The sequence below is a fragment of the Cucurbita pepo genome, chromosome LG17 (assembly GCF_002806865.2).
Source record: "Cucurbita pepo subsp. pepo cultivar mu-cu-16 chromosome LG17, ASM280686v2, whole genome shotgun sequence".
Taxonomy (NCBI): domain Eukaryota; kingdom Viridiplantae; phylum Streptophyta; class Magnoliopsida; order Cucurbitales; family Cucurbitaceae; genus Cucurbita; species Cucurbita pepo.
This window is the reverse complement of record NC_036654.1, coordinates 8,645,611-8,668,084: the sequence shown is the minus strand read 5'-3', so window position 1 is coordinate 8,668,084 and position 22,474 is coordinate 8,645,611. Positions and strand designations below refer to the sequence as shown.

Genomic DNA, 22,474 nt, shown 5'->3' with positions numbered 1-22,474 from the left:
TGGGTAGAATTGACATAGTATGACGAACAGTTCATAGTTAACGATATATTTTGTCGATAATATGGCAGAAACTAAATAAGAACACAATCCTAACATAATCCAAAACTGAAAGATACCGAAACTTTCTAAATACGAAACTTTTAGCGTCTAATTTCTAAGCTTAGAAACCATTCAAGCAACTCCCACGTTGCAACGAGTCCAGGACGAAGCTGTATAGAGACTTGTATCTTTCCATCTAAGCTTCAGTGCCCCACCTTCCCCTTGTACAAGACTAAACCCTTGATTATTTGATTGCATATTCAACATCAACCAAGCTTGAGCCATGGAGTTTGCACTCATTGGAACTTCCATTAAACACTTTCTTAGTTCACTTCTCCATTCCTTAAACTTCTCCTCTCCACTTCTTGATGACCCTCCAATTGCCAATATGTTATTGATCTCCCTATACAGAATATTGTGCTCCACTTGATTTCTGTTACTGTCATTACTGCTCAAACAAGCTCCAAGAGAGTCGAAAATGGCAGAATAGTAATGCAAAGAGCTAACAAAGCGATCTAGATATGAACCTCCATGGCACATATCTTGCTCCACAAATGTGAAAACTTTAGGTCCTAGTTGTTGAATTAGTCCAAGGGTTTTCCAATCAGACCCGGTTGCATCATAAAGACAGTGTCGAACCCAGTTCACAACCACCGTCTCTCCTTGTCGGAGTTTCACCATTGATACGTCGACTTTTCCAACCTTTGTAGCAATAGGGTTGTACTCGAAAGATAAGCCAAGTTGTCGAGCAATGTTTGAGAGTTGTTTTCCTGTGTCGAGGAGAAGCTCCATGGTGGTTCCCATGGCAGTGATCCTCACATGGCGAGAGCGGGAATCGTCCATTTTCGTGGTGAGAGCTTGAAAAAGTGGGGGCCATTGTATGCCTTGCATGATGTCAAGGTCTATGATATGAATTGGATCAACACATTGTGAGAGAGATTCAAGTATGGTTTGGTTTGAAGCCAAATGAGCAAACTTGATTAATGGTGAAACATTGTTGAAAATTTGGAAGGAATTGCTTATGCTTTTGTAGTCGAGTAAAGGAGAGCAGATTCCCAATATGGAGTTTATGACTCTGCTAGACATGGCAGCTGCAAAGTATGTAACCACACGCTCTGCACTCGACTGCCCATAAGGTGACGCCATTTGAGTGAGTTCAAGAAGCATTCGGTGCGCCTCCACAAGATTGTCGACAGAGATCGCAACACTACACTCGAAAAGGAGGCTGATCAAAGTTAACCCATGATCATCAACATCTTTACTTCTCCCATTCCCTACATGAACTTGGAGCTCGTCGCCATTCGTGGTATCATCGGTGCTAGACTCCAATAAGTCATTGACATGGTCAACCGAGAATGCAAACTCATTGCTGCTCTGCAAGTTGAAGGCTTGGTTATGAAAGATGGGAGTGTTGGAGGTTGAAGAAGGGAGCTCAAAATCCCAAGGTTCATCGGGATCGGGTGGTTGAAGAAGGCAGCCATTATCAACCTCCGGTCGGCTGAGCTTCATCGGAAAAGCGAAAGACTGAGGGTAAGGGGAGAGGAAGAAAATATATGGGTGTGAGAGGTTGTTGATGAAAGAGCATGGAGCCATTTTAATGGCAGACATAAGTGCTTAGTTTTCTGCATCTTTAGTTTTTTTTTTAATTTTGTGATCCGACCTTAGGATGATGGCCGGCAGAAACCAAGCCATAGAGAAGAAGTCAAGTGCTAAAAGCCAAATTGTATGACATATGCTTGGTGGGAGATAGCATAACTCATATAATCCAAAAAGTCATCAAACATTTATATCAATAAATTGTTGTTACGTTTCACCACCGCACCACCGTCAAACACCCTTGACCTTCGACTTCCACATTCTAAGCTCCAAGCATATGCGCATGTGCGGCACATTGTGCTTGAGATGTGGGCGTGGCAGACGACATAGGGTACCCTGTGCTCAACTCATGCAGATTAGTCACTCCTATATAGTATATTTTGAGGCATTTTTAGTCTGCCTTTCTAAACGGTCGATTAGCATATCTGAACTTATCGATATAGACATGCCACTCAAATGCTACTTAATACTCAATAGTGGCATGTCCAAATGAAAAACTCAATGATGATGCTTAAAATCATTCACCAACAACATGATTATGAATATGAATGTTATATTGGTGCTAATAAAAATAATGTAAAGCCCTCTCAGCAAATAAATATTAAAATATAAAGGAATGATTGACTCTAAACTAAGGGATATGGCGACAAATGGCTTACACAATATTTTTCCTAATTAATTAACCAAGGGAAGTATATTGTACCATTATAATTACAAGGAATACTTCTAATTGTAAGGTATCATTCCATCAGAGATACGAATCCAGCATCAGTTCTTATGCATGGGATTGAAGAAGCTCTACAACAGTGTAATGTACATTTGTTGGCATTCTACAGATTTCAACCAGTCAAATAATGCTTTCTATGATTCTCGATATTTGGTAAGGTCGAAGGTCAACGTTCTCGAGCAGCTGAAAAATACAAGTGCATTATTTGTAACGACGTTTTGGCCATGCTATCAGGAAACAAGCGATTAGGCTAAACGAACATGAATGCAACAGATAATAGCCAAAATCTTGCATATTATGATTCGTTTGTGTAAGAAATATGTTTTATGAGCTTACCTTCTCTCGCAATCCCGGTAAACCCCGACTAAAGCTTCGGCTTTGTCGTAAAAGCTATCCTTCAGTGATATAACAATACTTTGAAAACCACTACTTCCGTCGTCGTCCTGATTCATCCTGGCACCTTCACATGACTTCGATCGAATGAAACCAGCGACCTTTGCAACGTTCAAGTTATCTAAGGCAGCATCCACTTCATCCAAAATGAAAAAGGGCGAAGGCCTAAAACTGAAATACATTGGATAATGTAAACAGGCATCAGTTGACAAAATAAATTGTTGGCCCTTAACAAGTTTATTGGCTTCCTCTTGCTGCAAAATTAACCCAAGCCACCGCTAACAACTATTGTCCTCTTTGAACTTGCCATTTCGGGCTTGGTTGAACTTGCCATTTTGGGCTTGCACTCAAAATTTTTAAAACACGTCTGCTAGGGAGAGATTTCCACACCCTTATTAAGAATGTTTTATTCTCCTCCCCAACCGATGTGGGATCTCACAATCCACCCCCTTCGGGATCCAGCGTTCTCGCTGGCACTCGTTTCCTTCTCCAATCAATGTGTGACCCCTCAATCCATCCTCCTTCGGGGCCCAGCGTCCTTGCTAGTACACCGCCTCGTGTCTACCCCCCTTTGGGGCTCAGCCTCCTCACTGGCACATCGCCCGATATCTCGCTCTAATACCATTTGTAACAGTCCAAGCCCCCCACTGGCAGATATTATCCTTTATGGGCTTTCCCTTTCAGGCTTGCCCTCAAGGTTTAGAAAACGCGTATGGTAGGGAGAGGTTTCCACACCCTTATAAAGAATGTTTTGCTCTCATCCCCAACAACAAAGGTAGGATCTCACCAAAATATTCTATAACACATGGTACTTGACACAGCAATGATGTAGTCTAATAAAATAATAACAACCACCTTATCCTATTGACTCAACCTGAGGGGGAATGGTTGGGGAGTCAAGTTCAGTGGAAAATTTATGATCTAGTAGAGAGACAAACTCATAAGCAACTGAAGGTTCATAAATCTTAAGATCAAGCATCAACACCATCATACCTATGAATGGAAAAAAGCAATGCTAGCGCTGCAACAGTCTTTTCTCCACCAGATAATTGTTCCATATCACGAAACCGCTTCGTTGGAGGCATAGCAGTATACTTGATGCCATGTAAAAATGGTTCATCCTCATTTTCCAAGTTCAAATATGCCGTTCCACCCAAGGGATGTGTATTACTTTTTGTCAATTGCTTATAAATCTTATCAATGTTTCCAGAAATATGGTTGAAAGCATCCATAAACAACTCGTACCTGCAGTTGTCAACACTAACTCAGCAAATACACACAAACTGCAAATTCATTCAGGTAGAACATGTTGGCAACTAAATAACCTACATTGGAGAGTCCAACATACAAGTACAAAAGCAGTATCCACATGTCTCAGAATAAATAAATGAGAATATCAACATAACAATGTATAACATAAGGCTATGAAGCATTGACGCCCCTCCAACATATGGAATGGCGTTGACACGACTAGAACGAAAGAACATGATCATAAATAACCCAAGTGTGTTCTTGAATTAGATTGGGTTGAAAGACGACTAAAATCCATTAGAGTATTGATATAATTAAATTCACCGTAACTCGTTAGCTAATCTTTCAACCCAACTATGCATACTTTGTTCAAATTAGTTTGCGTTCGAGTGATAATGTCTTTTTAAGACCCCTAGTAACTGTCACGTTTACATACACATTTCATATTATAATTTTAGACGCATTCGAATATGCTTCTCGACGTTAACTAATAGATCAAATGAAAGGGCCTTTCAAACATAAAGATGCAATTAAAAAGGATCACCTTTTTTGCTTAATAGAGCTGAATTTATCAGCCACCTCTTTCTCCTCTTTCCTAGCTGCTTCAAACTCCTCAGATATTATTCTTTCCTTCTCTTTCAAAGCCTCATATTGATCTAGTGCTTTCAAATTTGGTGCAGTTCTTTCAATTTCAGATATCAAGCCATCTATCTTATGTTTAAACTCCATCTCAAGTTTCTCTCTATCAGATGATCTCTTCTCCTGTTGATAGGATCTATTGAGGTGGCTAAAATCAAAAACAGGGCCAGGCGTCAAGGATTCAGTCTCCATGGGGTCTGAGATAGTGGGGAGAACTATATTTTCCAATTCACATTTTTCCACTATTTCCTGCTTCTGTGTGATCAGCTGTTCAATGTTGCTCTCCTGGAAGAAAAATATGGTGGATATCCATCATGGTTTACTATGCTTATATAAAGAATGAAGAGCAAAGAAGCACAAAAAATTCAAATAAGAGAGAAAGGACATATTTGTTATATATACTATACATTTTTTTTGTTGAAGATTTGTTAACTTCTGATATTTTCATATGAGAAAAAGGAAATAAAAATGAGTGATGTAAAAGCAATACGTTAAGAGGTCGAAGAAACGATCACAGATCACCTATTTTAAATAATACAATATCTAGTATCAAAATATTTTAAAAAAAGGTTCGGTACCATGGTGTACACATACCGTGTCGACAAATATCAAAAGCCTTAAAACAGAACCTTAGAATTAATCTGACGACTCAGTTTCGATATGCTAGTTGTAGCAGAAGATGTTTTCTTCTTCCATTCCTGCATATCCTTCTCACAGTCTTCCAACCTCGACTTCCACTCTGCAAAGACAATGAATTTTTAACTAGAGGAACAATAAAAAACAATAGACTATGTTTATAAGGAAGTGTTCTTCCATAAAAGCACTACACCCAAAAGTTACCCCAAATTCACATGGAAGAAATATTAGGGTAAGAGTTCTTAACTGGACAAACGATAAAGAACAATAAGCCATGTTTATGAAATCCGCCTTGTTGGTTTGATATGAGGAAAAAAATCGTTCCTATACATGAGATTCTCGAATTTAGAAACAGAAAATGTTCGGTTTTTAAATGAAATACGTGCCATTTCAACTCGAATAAATGACTTCATTAAAAAACTTCTTTAGAAAATGAATTCCACTGTGAGCCATACCAAAAGGAAAAAGAAACAAATAAAAATTAGATCTTTTACAATATATGCAAGAACTGTCCTATTCCAGAGTTTGACAAGAGAATTTGATATGGTAAGATCATGCTGCATAAAAATAAGCTCAAAATTTTCACAAAGTATTTTTGCAAATGGTAAATAAAATAGAATTTCAGAAATAAATAGATATATATGTATATATATTGTATATATTCCACGACGAGAACTTACCAGCCAGTTCCTCCTTCAAGCGATCGATATCATTATTGGCATTTTCGGCGGTTGATTTGGCATCAGCTTCTTTGTTTTGAATCTTTCTTAAACCATGCTCCAAAGAAGTCAAAGTAGATTCTAGTTCTTTAATTTGTGATTCCATGTCTCGATTCTGTTCATACTCCAACCTGTGTTAGGCACAAACAGAACATGTTCTATTAGCATAGAAATGAGCTGACTATAATTGGAAGTTAACGAACTATTCATTTATATTACATTAGTATAACTAAAGTTCAGTAGAAAATATGGTATCAGCCAAAGATTTGGGCTCAATAAACCAAAAGGATGTATAAAAAAAAACTCTGATACACCCCAACTTGAGCAAAACTGTGCATTATCCACCGACTCTCAATGTGCAAGGAACAAGAACATTGTGCATGTGTTTTATTTTCTTAAACATAGAAGCATAAGTACGCTAAGCATGGTAGGATAAGTGTAAAAACGCGGGAACCTACTGGCATTTCAATTTTGTCAGCTGACTGCTCAAGCTAACACGTTCGTCGGCCATATGCTGCACAGATTGAAGTTGGTTTTCTTCGTATTCTCGTATGTTGGCCACCCCAACAGATTTACTGAAGTCTCGATATATCCGGTCAACAATTTCATTGATCCTCCTCTCCAACTTCCTAATGTCTGTGTTCCTCTTATCAACCCCATTCTTCAACTACAATTTTAACAATACAACATTACAGTTGAATTTTTAAATGTGTACAGAAAATAAAAAGATTGACGTATGATCATAATATTACCTTCTGAAGTTCCGGACTTATTCGATCAATTTCTTCTTTTATAATTTCTTTCTCTTGCCTCAAGTTTGCAAGTTTGTCTTCAATACTTCGCTGCAATAAAACATCTCTTAGTCAACCTCACATTCATTTCTCTGCATTATGATCATTAGATTTTTCTATACAAAGATTCTGTTTGAAGGAGTACGACAACGACAAGAATATTTTAGGGTAATCACCTTCTCAATCTCTGCATACTGAATCTTTTTCTCAAGTCCACTAATCCTCCCAGATGCTTCAGATTCCTTTAGTTGCATCTCTCTGATTGATCCAAGTTCATCTAGCTCTGATTCATACTGTTCTTTCTTTTTCTTAAACCCTACAAAACAGTAACAATAAATGATATAGTTCCAAAAAACCATAATCAATGAATGGATTGAGTACCTTCAATCTTTTTATCGTCCCATTTGTTTGACCTCGCTTCCATGCCACCACTGGTACCCCCAGTCATTGTGCCAGATTTCGTAAGCATAATTCCATCAACAGTTACGACTAGTTCAAGCATAAACAGAGTAACCATAAGATAAACCTGATGGAGCTATAAAAAATAACTTAAAACTGACTAAATGTTACCTTTATATCTTTCTCCGCTCCAGCTCAGAGCCTTGGCTTCATCGAGGTCGTCACAAACTAGAGTATTTCCCACAGCAAAAACAATTGCCTTCTCCAATGTCGGATTAAAAGTGTGATCGTTAAGCATACAAATTCATAAAATTTACTAGCCTATTACCCACTAGCAGTTTAAAATTACAATTTCTTGAGAATAAAAGAAGTAAACCAATCATACAGAAATGTTTCGAAGGAAATTTCCAGTTTCATATCCATATATTTAGCACAGTGATCTAAATTTTAATTAAAAAAGAATGAACTCTAAACTTAAGTAGTGAGTTTATCACCCCTTATTCTTCTTTTTTAGTTGTAGCTAGCTGTGTGAACGTTTTTATAGCTAGACACGATTGTTCCTCGTTTTTATAGCCATGTTATGATCTGGTTCAAAAGGTAATTAATTCAAGGTATAGATTATTTTCACCTGATTTTAAATATTTTATGTAACATCGTATATATTTAACTTAATAGACAGCTATGTACCAAAACGTTGGTGAAGAAGATTATCTCCAAACATAAACAGGCAAGTAACAAGTGTTTCTCCTCCGGTGTCCAAGTAATAGAATCATAGAAGGATATTGGATAACATCAAAGACCAACTTTGCACTACCACCTAAAGCACGCAGTCTCTCAATGACGGGCTTTACACGAACAGACTGAAGAGGTATGAATGTCTGAGGAGGAAGCCTTTGTTCTTTCAAATACTGCAGGAAAGCCAGGAAAAGTATTGCATTTACATATAAAGTAAACCAAACCCCTTGTATCAAAACTAATAAAGGTACATAAAATTTGATAAACAAAGGCAGGCATGTTAAATACAAGAAATTCAAACGCATTGAGTTCTCGGATAAATTATCATCTAAGGTAGAAATCAAAAAAAGGGAAGAAAAGACAACACCAAAGACTTTCAAGGACATGTTTAAGATTTTAATTGAGTTTGGAAAATCTTCTACATCATAGCTTTTCTATATTCTTCTTGCTATGCCATGAATATCATTTTGTGTTTAACATTAACTCCTTTTTTTATGAACTGAACTTTCATTTGGAAAAAACATGAAAGCTAAAACAACGTACAAAAATCCAAATTGACCTTACCATGTTGTGCATCTTCCTGGAACTCAAATCCAAATTGTTAACTCTTGTGCATGACTTCACACACAAAAAAATCCAAATTGTTAACTCTTGTGCATGACTTCACACACAAAAAACTTAACTTTCACTTTCTACAATCAGTAAAGATAGAACTGCTAGATGGGGAAGGACTCATCAAACACTGAAAGAATGAACTTCAGGCAAGCCTTTGAACGATTAGAACTCCAAAGACAAACATCCCTTCTCCAAGATTAAAACAAAATTCTCAAAAATAAAAAAATAAAAAAATAAAAGAGACTTAGCATCTGTCAAAAATAAAAGCTTGTTTGGAAAAGGCAGATAAGAATTTCCCTTCCATCGGAAGTCCTCTTTCCGAATTAAGAATGGAGCATCAGGACACTTCTTTCCACATCTTCAACAATGAAGGGACCATTTTCAGCCCAAGTACAAAAATATTTTTTTGTCAACACAGCAGCTACCTTTTTTCTTAATGTGGACGTACTCAAACAGACGTTGATGATTTTAAAGACTAAAATGGCTATAAGAGGAAGGAGCAGAGGTGATGAGAATTGAATCTTGAAAACCCAAAGACCAACAGAAGGGAAACCCAAGACAAGAGAGAAGAGAGCATTTTCATTACCTCATGCCTAGTCTTCCACATGGATAACCCTCTTTTGGATTTAAGCTACCTAAATTTGTTAAAACCTACCAGCACCATGACAAAGCATTTTCTTCCTCTATAAGCCAACTTATTTGAATTTTCTTCTACCAAAAGAACATAACCATCAGTTCGACCCTATTATTCCTAGGGTCTCTGTTGGGCTTTTTAACACTGCACTCAACCATTAGACTTAGGAAAGCTCAATAGGCATGGCAAACGATTTGTAAGCTTCCATCAGTCAAAACAACTCGACTGCCATTGAACTACGTAATCCGATTATGAACGTTTGTATTCAATGTGGGAAAAAAAAAAAAAAAAACTAGAAAAAGCACATGATCAGAGTGGAGGACCAAGAAGATACAAGGAAACATCCTAAATTCTAAAAAAAACAACACTAGTAAGGGGAAAAACGAGGGTTGTTAAATCACCAATCAACCAAAAACCTTAAGTTGACGGTTACAGTAAATTTAATTATATCAACACTCCAACACCCCACTTGTGAATTTGAAACTTTGTACCATGCCCAACAAGTGAAAATCAATATTAGCTAGGGTAGGAAATGACATTAAAGGAGTTTGAACCTAGGACCTTCTGCTCTAATACCATGTTAGATCACCAATCAACACATAAGTTTAAGCAGATGGTTGTGGTAAATTTAATCATATCAATACTCCAACAAGGGCTAAAGACAGTGGGAGAAATTGATGACAAGAACAAGAGTGACAGCAACATTACTCTCCACCTCTTTACGAAATCAAAATGAAGTAATAATCATCCGATAAAATAAGTGTGTACAGTACAACATATGAAAAAATATTTCACAAGAGAAGCTTACTGACCAAGACAAATAAAAGGGCTACTATGCTTTATACTAGGGGCAAAAAAGAGGAGATGAGCTCGAATATGTACCTTAATACATTCTTTTCCCGTCTGTTCATCCTCAACAACCACTGCATCCATAAATTTACCCATTGCAACAGTAACAGCCAGGTTGTACTTCTTTTGTGTTGGACGGCAAAGATCAGTCATACGACCATGAACTCCTTGAAACAGCCGTTTCAATGTTTCAACAGCTTGAGATAATCTGGCATCTCTTTCATTTTCATATCTATCAGCCTTCAACTCACGCAGTTGGTTTTCAATTTCTCCAATTTTGGACTTTAAGTTTTCATATTTATTCCTGGATCAAGTTAAAAATTAAACATAACATAAGATTATTTTGTGCCACATTTATCTAGACTCTGCTAACTTAAATATGTATGAAACAAATGACAACCTTCAAAGAATGCAATAGCAGAACCAGAGAATACTTAAACAGACTTCATCGCCAGTATGAAAGCGATAACTAAAAAAAATTAACCTGGCATCTCGATGCTTATCTTTCATGGCATGCAAATCCTTTTTCAGATCTGCAACATCATCCTTATGTCTAGCTGAACTATCAAGAATTTTTCTCTGTCTTGTTCGCATCTGCTCCTCTTGTGACTCCAATTCATTCTCCCTGTTATGTAATTGTTGAAGGTTTTCTTCCAAATTCTTCTGAGCTTCAATATCAGCATGTTGTTGCCTATCTAATACCTCCTTTTCATCTCTTAGTTTTACAGTTTTCATCCCAGCTTCCTCCTTGCTGCAGCATCAAGAAACCAATTACCAACTACACTTAAAACTAAGGGAAAGGCAAAGGTTTGAGAACAATGTCAAACATCAATATGATCCTCTCAGATTTTTTTTTTTTTTTAAGGAGAAACAAAGATATTTTAGAATGGGCAAAACACCATGGGCAATGGGTTTAGAAAACCCCTCCCCAAGAATCTACAAGAGCCTCCAATCGCAAAGGATGATAGACACAGTGTAGTTACAAATGAAGTTCTTGCGGTTATAACACAACCAAGGGCTGGTGAGTTGTATGCTATAACACAAAAAATCAAAAGATGCCTCCTTTTCTTTAAATGTTCTACGATTTCCCTCCTTCCAAGGACAAGCTTGTTGAAGGGTCAGGGCCCCCGGCCTTAACCTCGAAAGTCGGGGTTCCAGAGAGAATTTGGGAGTGCGGTTCTAGAGTCAAGTCCATCCATATGAAATATGAATGCTCACCAAATTTGGTGTCAATCGGACACCGGAAGGACGCTCCACGACACTAATGACCGTTCGCCAAATGACGTCTACCGAAGAGTATTGAAAATGCCTCAAAATGTACTATAGGGGGAGGTATGGTGTCAACTCTCCACCACCTTTGGGCTTTGTGGCCTAAGCGAGCTACCCTATGGCACATGCGTGTGTCACAGTGAGGGCAAGCGTTTTGAGACGAGTGTCTTGAGTGACTTCATTTGAAATGGGTCTTTCGAGAACAGTACCAAGCGGCACGAGTGTGCCGGTATTGTACCCTGAGTGTCAGAGGTTGGATTATAAACCTGCTATTTGATACGATATCCGTAAATGACATGAACTTCATTATTATGCACCCTAGCATGAGCACTCAAGAACTTTATGCTTCCAGTTTCAACCAAATCAAACTCTTCTCCAAAAGTAAAGACATGTTTATGAACTTCATTGTTGGTTTAATGAATCAAGAAAATACCTTTTCACAAAGAAATATAAGAATTCTCATGACATGCATCAGAAACAACATTCCCAAACAAGCATCAAGGACGTCAAGTACAATCTATAGAAGCATAATTTTTAAAGGATATTCTCAAGTGAAGTCCCAAATCTAGTTAATATGACAGTAATTTTTAGGGTAAGGAAATAGTATCAACATAGAATCATTTTCAATCAAAACAATAAATAAATAAAGACTTACATTCGACAATATTCCCTCAGTTCTTGGTCATCTAACTTTAGTTTTTCACCACTGTCTCGGCCTTTTTCATGTAAATCCTCCAGCTTTGCATTGAGATCCCGTATGCCCTTTTGTAACTCCTTTATATATTGAGCGTGTTTTCTCCTTTGTTCCATTTTCTTATCAAGATCTTTTCTACTTCTCTTGATTTTTGAATTTATTCGAGATGTTTCTTCTTTCAATTTAAGAAGCTCGGGTTGCTGCAAAGCATGGCAATAAAATTAAAAACGAAAAAAAAAAAAAAAGTTTGATGAATAACCAACAGAGCGCAGGTTAAATATAAAATTAATGATCGCAGACCCTTAGGAAAACAATTCTTCATAATATTAAGCATTAATCAATAAAGAGGTCCACAACTACAACAGAAACAATTTAGCTGTCCTCCATACCAGTTATGCTGAAGAAAAACTTTAAGCGTCAAACTTGCATTTTTGAGATGATTCAAAAATGTTTTGAAATGAATTCAACAAAATGAAGTTGGCGCACTTACATTCTTATCAAGCTTATTACTCCTCTCTGCAATTCTCTTCTCGCAGTTACCAATTTCCTTAAAATACTTAGCTTGTTCCTTTCTCTTTTTCAATGCTTCGTGTTCAAAACCATCAATTTGTTCCATGACATCATCACGGCTTCTCCTTTCAGCTTCAAGATCATCATTAAGTTTCACGACGTCCTTTTCTATAACAAATAATTGCCACAAGAAGTGATCTTTCTTCAAAGATCTCTGCAGATAGGAAAATGGAAAGAAAAAAAATTAAAATTTTAATTATCTAAAGAAAGTCCCACAAACTCCTAAAATTATTAAATTTACAATACAAGAGAATAAGCAAGATGATATTTCAATGCAGGGCAATAACAACTTAGCTGGACAGACATTAACTATTGTTCAGTGTAGGAATTATTTCCATCATGCTCTATGTATACAGAACCGCAGATTACATACCAGTTGATCTTGCAAACGGAGGTGTTTTTCAGCTTCTTCCTTTTGCTCTTTCTTCTGTTTTCTTTCCATCACAATAGTCTTTTTCTTCTGATATACAAGTGCTGAATTTTCTTCAGCTTTGGCTTTCTGCTCTTCATACTCTTCATATTCTCTCTTGAAATCATCAGATCCAGAGATTTGCTCAAGAAGTCCCGAGAGTTCTTTGGGACTTTTGGATGCAACGGATTCTACATCACCCTAAACGAAAAAGCATGTTAACGACAGGAATATGTCAAACAATCAACTTACTTTCCTTCAACAATTGACATGATCAAAGAAGCTAGAACTGCTTTTTAAAGCCTATCTAATATGATGCAATATAGTACTTGTAGCCTTTGCTCCTCACATTTAAATGCAACCGGCTTTGTCTTCGTATTACTTAAGCCTTAGGCATCCACAACTTGGTCAGTCTATCATAGTAGCGAACTCTAACATTCCAAACCCTTTTTCTTCTTAGATCCCCAATTCACGTTCTCATATGTCTTCTCATTGTCAAGTTTTGGGTTCCCTCTTTATTTTTTCCTTAGTCTGGATCTATCTTCCTTCCATAAATGAAACTCAACTAGATAAAATGGTGGAAGAGATCACACCCTTAAATCTTTCTACTGAAACTTTGGCTGAGACTTCATAGACGAATGTGTTGAGACTAATCAGGCAAATGTCTTTTAGCATCATGGCTTCAAGCAAATGAAATTTCACTTGACAAAAGAGTTATAGCTTTCTGATGGACCAAGAACCACTTCTTCAGTACCTCCATCAAGCCTTCGCCATTTCATTTTCTATTTTTGAACAAGAAATGAAACTTTTCATTGATATAATAAAAAGAGACTAGTGCTCAAAGGATGCAAACTCCACAAGGGAGTGACAAGAAAACTTCCCTTTTCCTGACAACAACTTTTTATATGAAATGGATTCTTCATTCTGCATCCGATATCCTATGACAAAGCGGTTCTTTTCATCTCTTTCTAGTCAATGCACTTCACATTTTTCAAGCCTATTTTTCTCGTGTTATGTGATAACAGTTATAAATTGCCCATTTTTCGTGAAATCTAACTGTTTTCTAAAAAATAAATAATTTATAAAATTTCTTTTAAAAAAAAAACAATTACTTTTCTACTCTTCAATCACTACTTTCCTCATATTGATACTAAATGTTAAGATTTTGTATTAAAAAAAATTGTTCGTTTGGTCTCTCAAGAAGTCTTGACAGTCGTGATAAGCTCCAAAGGAAGTTTGCTTCAACTGCTTTAGGCCCCTCGGTGTTCTTCAATTTGGCTAAAGAAGAATCCCCTGACCACATTTTTCTGCATTGTTTCATTGCAAGACAGTGTTGGGAGGTTCTTCATAAGAAATGAAAGAACACACGGCATAAAAGAAAAGCCCACAAAAAAAAGAGGCAAGCTAAAGAAAGAGATGTCAAACACTTAAACAAGACCTAAAGGAGAATTACACAAAGGCTTTGTCACTAAAGCCCAAGAAGAAACTTTGAATCTAATAAAGGTCTAAATATCACTCGAAGACCTCCCAAGCCCTCTAAATACCCTGTTATTCCTCCTTCCCTAAAGGCCCCACAAAACTACACAGTCTCCAGAATGCCATAAAAACCTTCCCCTCTCACGAAATGGAGGATAGAGAATAAACTTCTTGATCATCTCTATACAACCCCTACGTCTAGCCAGGCTTAAGTCAAACTACTCCAAGAAAAGACTCCAAATAGCATAGGCTAAATAACAGCTTCAAAGGATATGATCCATGTCCACAATTGCTCGCCTAGAAGGAATCAATAAAAAGCTCTAATAAAGAAAGTGCATCTTCCTTGAAACTTGATATAAAGTGTTAATTCTTCCATGTAGAACCACACGACGCAAAGATAGAATCATCTTCCACAACGAGGCAAAGACTTAATCTTCTTTAGAATTTTCACCTTCCACAATGAGGCAATGATAGAATCACTCGAGGGAGAGGGATAGACCAAACAATGAAAGAAGGATTTACAAAGCAAGCCATCATACAGACAGGGACTCCAAATACAAATATCTCTTCCCACATAATACAACAAAACTCCCCAATTAACAAGGGAAGACCAACAATTATTCACCATTTCCCTATCAGATAAAGAACATTGAAACCCCAAAATGGGTGAAGAAAATGACAGTGAATCAGAACATTAGCCACCAACTGGTCCTCGTCGAGGATAAACGGTACAAAGAAAGCAAATGTGTCTATCCCCCAAGCAACTATCCTCCCAAAAGAAAGTACCTCTCCCATCACCCACCAAACATTGGAAAAAAGAAAAAAGAAAGAAATATAGAAGATACTAAAATACTAAGATAATTAGATCAACCTTACAACTACGATTTCCACCTATGGATTCTTTGTTATGTTGTCAACTTTTTGTTTGGTTTTTAACCCCAACCAAGTTTTGAAAATTACAATGATCCCCTGCGATTATAAAGTTCAAGAAAACATATTATACGAGCATATTTTGGAGTAGACCCTTTTCTAAAATAAGAAACAAAGTTTGCAGAGCAAACCTGGAAAACGAGGAAATTCCGAGCCTTGATAAGTATTCCAAGTGACCTCAGCTTCGAATTATACTCATCCCAGGAGACAATCTTTCCATCAATTCGATACTCGCTGCCGCCAGTGCTTGTGATTGCTCTCGTAAATTGGAGCTCCGAACCATTACCTATCTGATAAACGAGCTGAACGAACGCCCTCCGTCCCTTCTGTTCCTTTTCCCTGTCATCAAAAGCGTAGATTAGGTCCTTCAACTGTGCCCCACGCAGTTGCCCAGTCCGTACACCAAGCACGAAGCTTATGGCATCCATAAGGTTCGACTTCCCAGCTCCATTGGGACCAATTATGGCCGTGAAATCATAAAAAGGACCGATTGTCTGATGACCCTTGTAAGACTTGAAATTCTCAAGCTCCAGTCGAATGATCTTGCCGGACGAAATCATGGACGGCATGGTGTGCAAGAACTTACATGTAGAAAGAAAATTAAAACTCAGAAGGACAATACGGCGAAGTGGAAGCAATCTTCACAGTAGCTAAACAATCAACAGAGAAAATCTTTCAAAATGGTAAAAGAAGAATCACCTGAAGAAGCGAACTAGGGCTTCAACTGAAAAGTAGAAGCTACTCGTTACTTCAACAAAAATCCAGCGGGGAAGACGAAACTTCAGTGTAGAACAGAATCACTTCCATGGAAGTGAGAAATTGAGAAAGTGGAGAAGAAAAATCGGGAGGGAGTGGAGAGAAATCCGCAGAAATTTGGCGGGAGAAGGTGTTTGGTAGAAATTTTTACAAGAAATCCCATTTTTTCGGCGCACTCGCGATTTCATCGATGTTTTTTTTTTTNTTTTTTTTTTTTTTTTTTTTTTTTTTTTTTTTTTTTTTTTTTAAATAAAAACAGCAATGTTTTATTGTCTTTTTATTATTATTATTATTTCTCCCATTTAAATTGCTGACTTAAAAACATATTATTAGTTAAAAAAACATGGATGATTATATGGTAAATTTTAAAGGTTTAATTAATATATTTTTTTTACTGAGTTTAAATAGTAAATATTTTAGAATGGCTACAACTATGTGTTTTTATTTTAGATTGATTTACAATAAATATAAAATGGGTTTGATATAGTTGAAAATAGTTTATTAAATTTATATTTGGAAATTTAAAATTAATTAAATATATAAAAATTGACTAAATAAAATAGATAGCCGTCTGGCTACATGATCGTGTCATTTTCTATACGTGTAAAAAACCCGTCAAATCTTACAAGATGATTTTATAAAAACATGTGAATCGTTTGGTTGGTGGGATGATTAGTAGCACTTAGAAGCAAATCTCGAAGCTCGTTTGGTTCAGGTAACGTGCATGGAGGAAAAGGAGAAGAACCATCACCGTCATCTTCAGTATTGATATCATAGGTGTTGTGGGTGGGCTTGAGGCTCGAAACTTATTCTAGAGGGTCATTGGATGGACTGCTCGAAGAAGTTGTCATCCTTAAAAGAAATTGTGTTTCCAAAGGACTGTGTAATATTACACGAGCATAATTTGTGATTAAAAAAAATTAGTGATTAACAGTTGACCCCTGTTTCGTTTTATCCTGTTCTATAATTAGTTACATAGAACGTGCGTACGTTGCTACTAAGGTTTCATATTGGTATCACGATCGATAATCGATATCAATATTGAGATCATGATCGAGTTTGATATTGATATTTGTTGGTTGTAGCAAGATCATACTCAATTAGTGTATATCATCAATATTGGAGGCAAAGGGCGGAGATTAAAATAAGTCAGTAAAAAACAGAAATTCTGTTAGAAAAGTAAATGCATAATTTTTTATTTATTTTTATATTTAGACTCTATAGAAATTAAATTTAAGATAAAAATAAAGCATTTTAAAATTGGAATTAAAATTATAATAATTTTTTTTATAGTGACAACATTTATAATTTAATATTATATATATATATATATATATATATATATAGATAGATAGATGTATGTATGTAAAAGTAAGTAGCGGAGTTTTAGACTGTGAGAGAGAGAGTTCATCGGTTTGCTTCCCGCCTTTTTGTGGTTCGGCACCTGCTTCAAGGCATCCGCCATAGCCATCCAACGAGCTTTACCTTCACTTAGCAGTGGAATACAATAGAGAGTGTATCGCAGCATAAAAGAGAAGGATGTGCGGAAGAGCCCGTTGCACTCTTCGATCCGATGACATTTCCAGGGCCTGCCACTGCACCGGCGGCCCTATCCGCAGCCTCAATATGGACCGGTAACATCATCCACTTATTGTTTCTTATTTATTTATGTTTGACTACTGTNTTTTTTTTTTTTTTTTTTTTTTTTTTTTTTTTTTTTTTTTTTTTTTTTTTTGAATATTTAGTTTTCGTCCGCTGTTCAATGCCTCCCCTGGCTCGGATTTGCCGGTTGTTCGTCGAGATGATGAATCTGGTGGCGGAGGGGTCGTCCTCCAGTGCATGAAATGGGGGCTGATTCCTAGTTTTACTGGGAAATTAGAGAAACCTAATTACTTCAAGATGGTGATTTTTTCTCTTTTGTATCTTGGCCTTTGTCTGACTGTTATGCAGAGTTTTATTTTGAAATGACGGTTACTACTTTTTTTGTCTGTGATCAGTAGGCATTTGTAGGCTGTTGGATTTCCGACTCAAGTATGGGCGACATTGTTCAAAACATTAAAATCCAAAATAAGAAAAACATATTAACTGTGTGTGTATTAGTTTTTAAGTAAGTAATGATTTGAAATTCACAAAAGAAATGACTAGAAAGACATTTTTTAGACTCTATTTAGCGCGTTAACGAGTTGTTGAATGATTATCAAACCAAGAAGTTATAAGGACGGGTCATAAAGTGAAGTGGGATATTCTCCCAGAAGTGCTTTGTGGAAAGGGGTCGGTAGCTAGGGGATTCTTTGGATTTAAAGTTTTCAAAAAGTCTATGGGCGCTCCATGATCCAGACGTTGGAGAAATAAAAAAATTTCCTTATTAAACTCACCCAAAGATTCGAACACACAACCTTTGGGTAGGTGCTACACAGAGATCATGGTCCTTAGCCAACAAGATCGCCCATCAGGGGCTGTTCTGCGGGTGTATCTCAAAAGCCTTCTTCTTGATGTTTGTGAAAATCACACTAAGAGGGTGCATGAAAGCCTTAAGTGGCTTAAGGTAAGGCTATCCCATTGGCTCTTTTCTTTTAACTCTCTCGTAAAAGGGATTAATGAAGGGTGTCTTCAAGGTTTCGTGCAGAGCCGACCCTATTCGTATAAATGTCCTTTGGTTCGCTGATGTCATGCGTCTTGTTTCATCGATAAGTCAAACAAGCTTAACTTTTATGTGGTGAGCAAGTTGTTTGAGCTCTGTTCTGGCTTCGAAATAAATTTTGCTAGTACCTTTCTTGTTGGCTTCCCAAGGCTCTTTAGGGCTGCCAACTTGATCTAGTAGTGCTGGTCTGAAGCTTTGAATGGGTGGGACCTCAGCTCAAGTTCAGGAGAAATCTTTTTGGTCTTGAAGTGGAGGAATGGGCCTCCCTGGCAAGCCTCCTTGCCCAATTGTACCCCTACAAATTAGTAAGATGCCAAAATTTGGACCCTCAAAGGAAGTGGTATCTTCATTGTATGTTCGTTGGTGCCAAATCCTTAAGTGTCCAACATGCGAAGGTCTTGTTGTGGATCTTTGCTCAAGGAAGGCTAAATATGTGCTGCACAATCCAAAAAAGAACATCTAATTCCATGCTATCCCTGACTTGGTGTGTTATGTGAAAAAAGATGCAGAGGGTCATGCATCTTTTCTTCATCTGCCCATTTGTGCTTTGTGTTGGCCCAATCTCTTTTGTGCGGACTCTTCCCTGGGGTTGTGGTCTGAGAGGAACTAAAAGGTATTTCATGGGAGTTCCTTTGCCATGAATTGTTTTGGGTTCTTGCTACAATTTTCATTTCTTCTTGATGCATCTCTCTGATGCTTTTTGTAATCATGATTTGATGCAAATATTGGCGAATTGGCATCCTTGAACATAGGGTAAATAAAATGTATTCTGCCCTATTGAAAATTTTCAGGGTTTATTTACTGGTTGTTCTAAGATATTGAGCACCTTAGGCACCTTAGGATTGCATGCTTTTGCCTTCTGCCTACACTTTAAGGAAGTTTTGGAACTTAAAAGACAGAGAATTTAATTACTTGATACAGATTTTGGTAAGTTACTCCTATTGAGCAGGGTGTATGGTTCTAGCATTATTTTGTCTCTAGTTTGTGTTTGGAATCTTATTACTTGAATGAATGTTTTATGATAAATAAACTATGAACACTAGCCAATCTATGTTTGCCTTATTATCTAGTATCTGAAATGTGCAGTTCAATGCTCGCTCAGAGTCTATGAGTGAAAAGGCCTCTTTTCGCCGTTTAGTTCCCAAAAGAAGGTGCCTTGTGGCTGTGGAGGGGTATGTCTCATTTTTCTTCCCATGCACTAATTACTTTGCCACAGATTTGGTCGCCAGTGCTTTCAAGGAATTTCTACATTTTTATTTAAATGATGTTTATACCATTTGCTAGCCAAGCCCATTTGCTTTTATTTGTTACTGGAGATAGGAGAACTTAAACGTTTTATATTTATATGAATGCGTGTTTGTGACATCTTCTGTCATTACGCTTGCATAAACACCCTTATAACCTCAGTTCAATTTATTGTAGGTTCTATGAGTGGAAAAAGGATGGATCAAAAAAGCAGCCGTATTATATTCATTTTAAGGATGGGCAGCCACTTGTTTTTGCGGCTTTATATGATTCTTGGGAAAATCCTGAAGGTAAGTTTTTTCTACGACCAAGCAAAAGATAACTTTGGCTTAATGATTTGTTTTCATGTTTGATTGGAAGGTTTTTCTTTAGTTCTTAGGAGAGGGTTTCCTCTAACCGCCATCTCTAGGCTGCCCTTTTTGTGATTAATTTAGATCTATGGATTTGATATCTGATACTTGTGACCAGATATTGAATGCACTTCCTAGGAAGACCCTATTATTTTCTTGTTTGATCAATCAATTGATTTATTATTGTTTTTGCAGGTGAATTACTTTACACTTTTACCATTCTTACAACTTCCTCATCTCCAGCTTTAGAGTGGTTGCACGGTCAGTCCTAACTTTTCTGATTGTTGTTCTAGATCATGTTTACAGCTGGATTTGAATATTGATAGGGTTGGGATACAACTTAAAATTGTCAATCTCTGATGTGGATGCATTAATTTCTATTTTCTAATTGAAAATATTATCATATTAATGCCAAATTGTACAAGGGTGAGATTAACCTGAGGGGAGGTTTGCGGATTATTAGGAATTCCTAATAGCCTTGATAAAAACACAGAGGAATATTAGGACTTGGGTGATGTAGTTAAGTATCCTCCGTGAGGGAATCATTAGAAGTACTTCCTTTTTAGACTTTTAACCTCCCATAAAATAGTAGCTATTATATATCTTTGTAAGCTCGTCACATCTTATCAAGGGAAGAAGCATTTGACGAGGAAATACTAGGGAGCGGCTTACTTGAAGTTAATTGTCAGAGGAGATACCAAATATTCTCCAAAATTCTTGGGCAAAAGGGGCAATATAGGAATAAATTTGCTCTCTCCTCTCTGAAAATATATTTTAGAAATGGATGTCTGTTTGTTTTGAAAGAAGTGAATACTATATCCATGCAATTAAGCCAACAAACCTTATAAAAACTCATCCCGATTGGCACTAACTGATGAAAATATATAAACTTTAGATGAGATAGAATTTGATTGTTTAGTGGCTGATTGGTGATCTTTTTAGATAGGATGCCTGTAATTTTGGGCGACAAAGAACGGATCGATATGTGGTTGAATGATTCTTCATCGTCCAAGTATGATAATGTCCTCAAACCATATGAAGCTCCTGATTTGGTAAGAACTTTTTTGAAGTATAATAGTAAATTTTGTTAATAATTCATTAATGTTTAAAATGTAAATGTTAGGTATGGTACCCTGTCACTCCTGCCATGGGAAAGCTATCATTTGATGGGCCGGACTGCATTAAAGAGGTATCTCATCTCGCCCATCTTTTTTTACTTTTATCCGACAATTTTGCCATCTTGGTTTAAGTTTAAAAATCATAGCATGTTGCAATAGACGTTGTGAGTTGTATTACTCTAGTAGCTTATGTGGTTATTGTTAGTTCTTCAGCAACAATCGATCTGGGAGCGTATATTTGTTTATTCATGTTTCCCATGTCCACTGGAACACTTCAGCTAGTTCGTTTGCATGTTCTTTCTAATTATTTATATTTTTTTATTGTTTATTATGATTGATGATCGTATATTTGTTCGTTTTATTCGTCTTATCGGTTAATCTTACGTACATCAACATCATCATTGCTACTTCTTGTGCAGATACAGTTGAAGACTGATGGAAATAACCTCATATCCAAATTTTTCTCGGCAAAGGAAACTAAAAAGGAACCTTCAGACTCACAAGAGAAAACTTCCTGTAACACATCTGTGAAGCCCGAGCCATCTCAAAATCTGGAAGAACACAAAAGAGATGAAGATCATGTAGCTTCTTCCTGCTCCATTCGAGACAACAAATCAGAGGATAGTCTTGCAAATTGTTCTCCGACTGCATCGACATGTCGAATAAAACGAGACCGTGAAGGCTTCTCATCTGAGTCAGAAATCGGCGTCAATGACGATAGTAAGATAAGCAGTAGTTCAAAAATAAGAAAGAAGGGAAACCTGAAGACTGGGTTTGACAACAAATCAACCCTCTTTTCATACTTCGGAAGGAAATAGGTAGGCCAACTCATGTGCCGCATCTCATGGTTATATGTATATTCCCGTAGTTTGTTTATCTTTGCTGTGCAGGATACTGGTGAGAGGTGCGTGGAATTTTTGTTGCAGATTTGGATTGTGTTATGCGAACGTATTTTTGTTGGTAAAAGCAGACTTCTGTAGCTTAGAAGGGAAG

The 22,474-nt window shown here is 36.9% G+C and overlaps 3 protein-coding genes across 4 annotated transcripts; 1 reads left to right on the top strand and 2 right to left on the bottom strand.

Moving 5' to 3' along the window:
• Positions 1 to 42: 42 nt before the first annotated feature.
• On the bottom strand, positions 43 to 1,845 carry LOC111778078 (protein SCARECROW-like). Its single transcript, XM_023657719.1, has one exon. It carries the CDS (start codon positions 1,645 to 1,647, stop codon positions 172 to 174), a length of 1,476 nt encoding a protein of 491 aa, XP_023513487.1. The 5' UTR covers positions 1,648 to 1,845; the 3' UTR covers positions 43 to 171.
• Positions 1,846 to 2,201: 356 nt separating this feature from the next.
• On the bottom strand, positions 2,202 to 16,331 carry LOC111778581 (structural maintenance of chromosomes protein 1-like). Of its 2 annotated transcripts, XM_023658491.1 has the most exons (19): positions 16,071 to 16,331; positions 15,503 to 15,952; positions 12,930 to 13,166; positions 12,477 to 12,710; positions 11,948 to 12,186; positions 10,508 to 10,774; positions 10,057 to 10,327; positions 7,974 to 8,098; positions 7,362 to 7,471; positions 7,173 to 7,280; positions 6,968 to 7,107; positions 6,753 to 6,842; positions 6,459 to 6,667; positions 5,962 to 6,131; positions 5,275 to 5,384; positions 4,551 to 4,930; positions 3,749 to 4,000; positions 2,699 to 2,926; positions 2,202 to 2,545 (listed from the first exon to the last, which is right to left on the bottom strand). In XM_023658491.1, the coding sequence occupies exons 2-19, from the start codon at positions 15,938 to 15,940 to the stop codon at positions 2,497 to 2,499; spliced, it is 3,657 nt and encodes a 1,218-aa protein (XP_023514259.1). In that variant the 5' UTR covers positions 15,941 to 15,952; positions 16,071 to 16,331; the 3' UTR covers positions 2,202 to 2,496. The 2 variants fall into 2 exon arrangements, with proteins under 2 accessions (XP_023514259.1, XP_023514260.1); XM_023658492.1 differs by lacking the exon at positions 16,071 to 16,331 and having other exon boundaries at positions 12,930 to 13,156; positions 15,503 to 15,615.
• A 1,180-nt stretch (positions 16,332 to 17,511) lies between these two features.
• On the top strand, positions 17,512 to 22,111 carry LOC111778405 (putative SOS response-associated peptidase YoqW). The gene is given in 9 exon segments (XM_023658199.1): positions 17,512 to 17,761; positions 17,873 to 18,029; positions 19,855 to 19,940; positions 20,191 to 20,303; positions 20,559 to 20,624; positions 21,306 to 21,415; positions 21,487 to 21,552; positions 21,901 to 21,959; positions 21,961 to 22,111. Coding segments are annotated over 9 exon segments (804 nt in total). The 5' UTR covers positions 17,512 to 17,666; the 3' UTR covers positions 22,013 to 22,111.
• Positions 22,112 to 22,474: the final 363 nt, after the last annotated feature.

Bases quoted from the DNA above. Each gene is read 5' to 3' on its own strand.
- LOC111778078 (XM_023657719.1), bottom strand. From the start codon at position 1,647: ATGTCTGCCATTAAAATGGCTCCATGCTCTTTCATCAACAACCTCTCA.
- LOC111778581 (XM_023658491.1), bottom strand. From the start codon at position 15,940: ATGCCGTCCATGATTTCGTCCGGCAAGATCATTCGACTGGAGCTTGAG. The intron at 12,187-12,476 runs GTAAGTGCGCCA...CATGCTTTGCAG, and splicing joins GTAATAAGCTTGATAAGAAT to CAACCCGAGCTTCTTAAATT. The intron at 8,099-10,056 runs GTACATATTCGA...GCTTTCCTGCAG, and splicing joins CGGGAAAAGAATGTATTAAG to TATTTGAAAGAACAAAGGCT.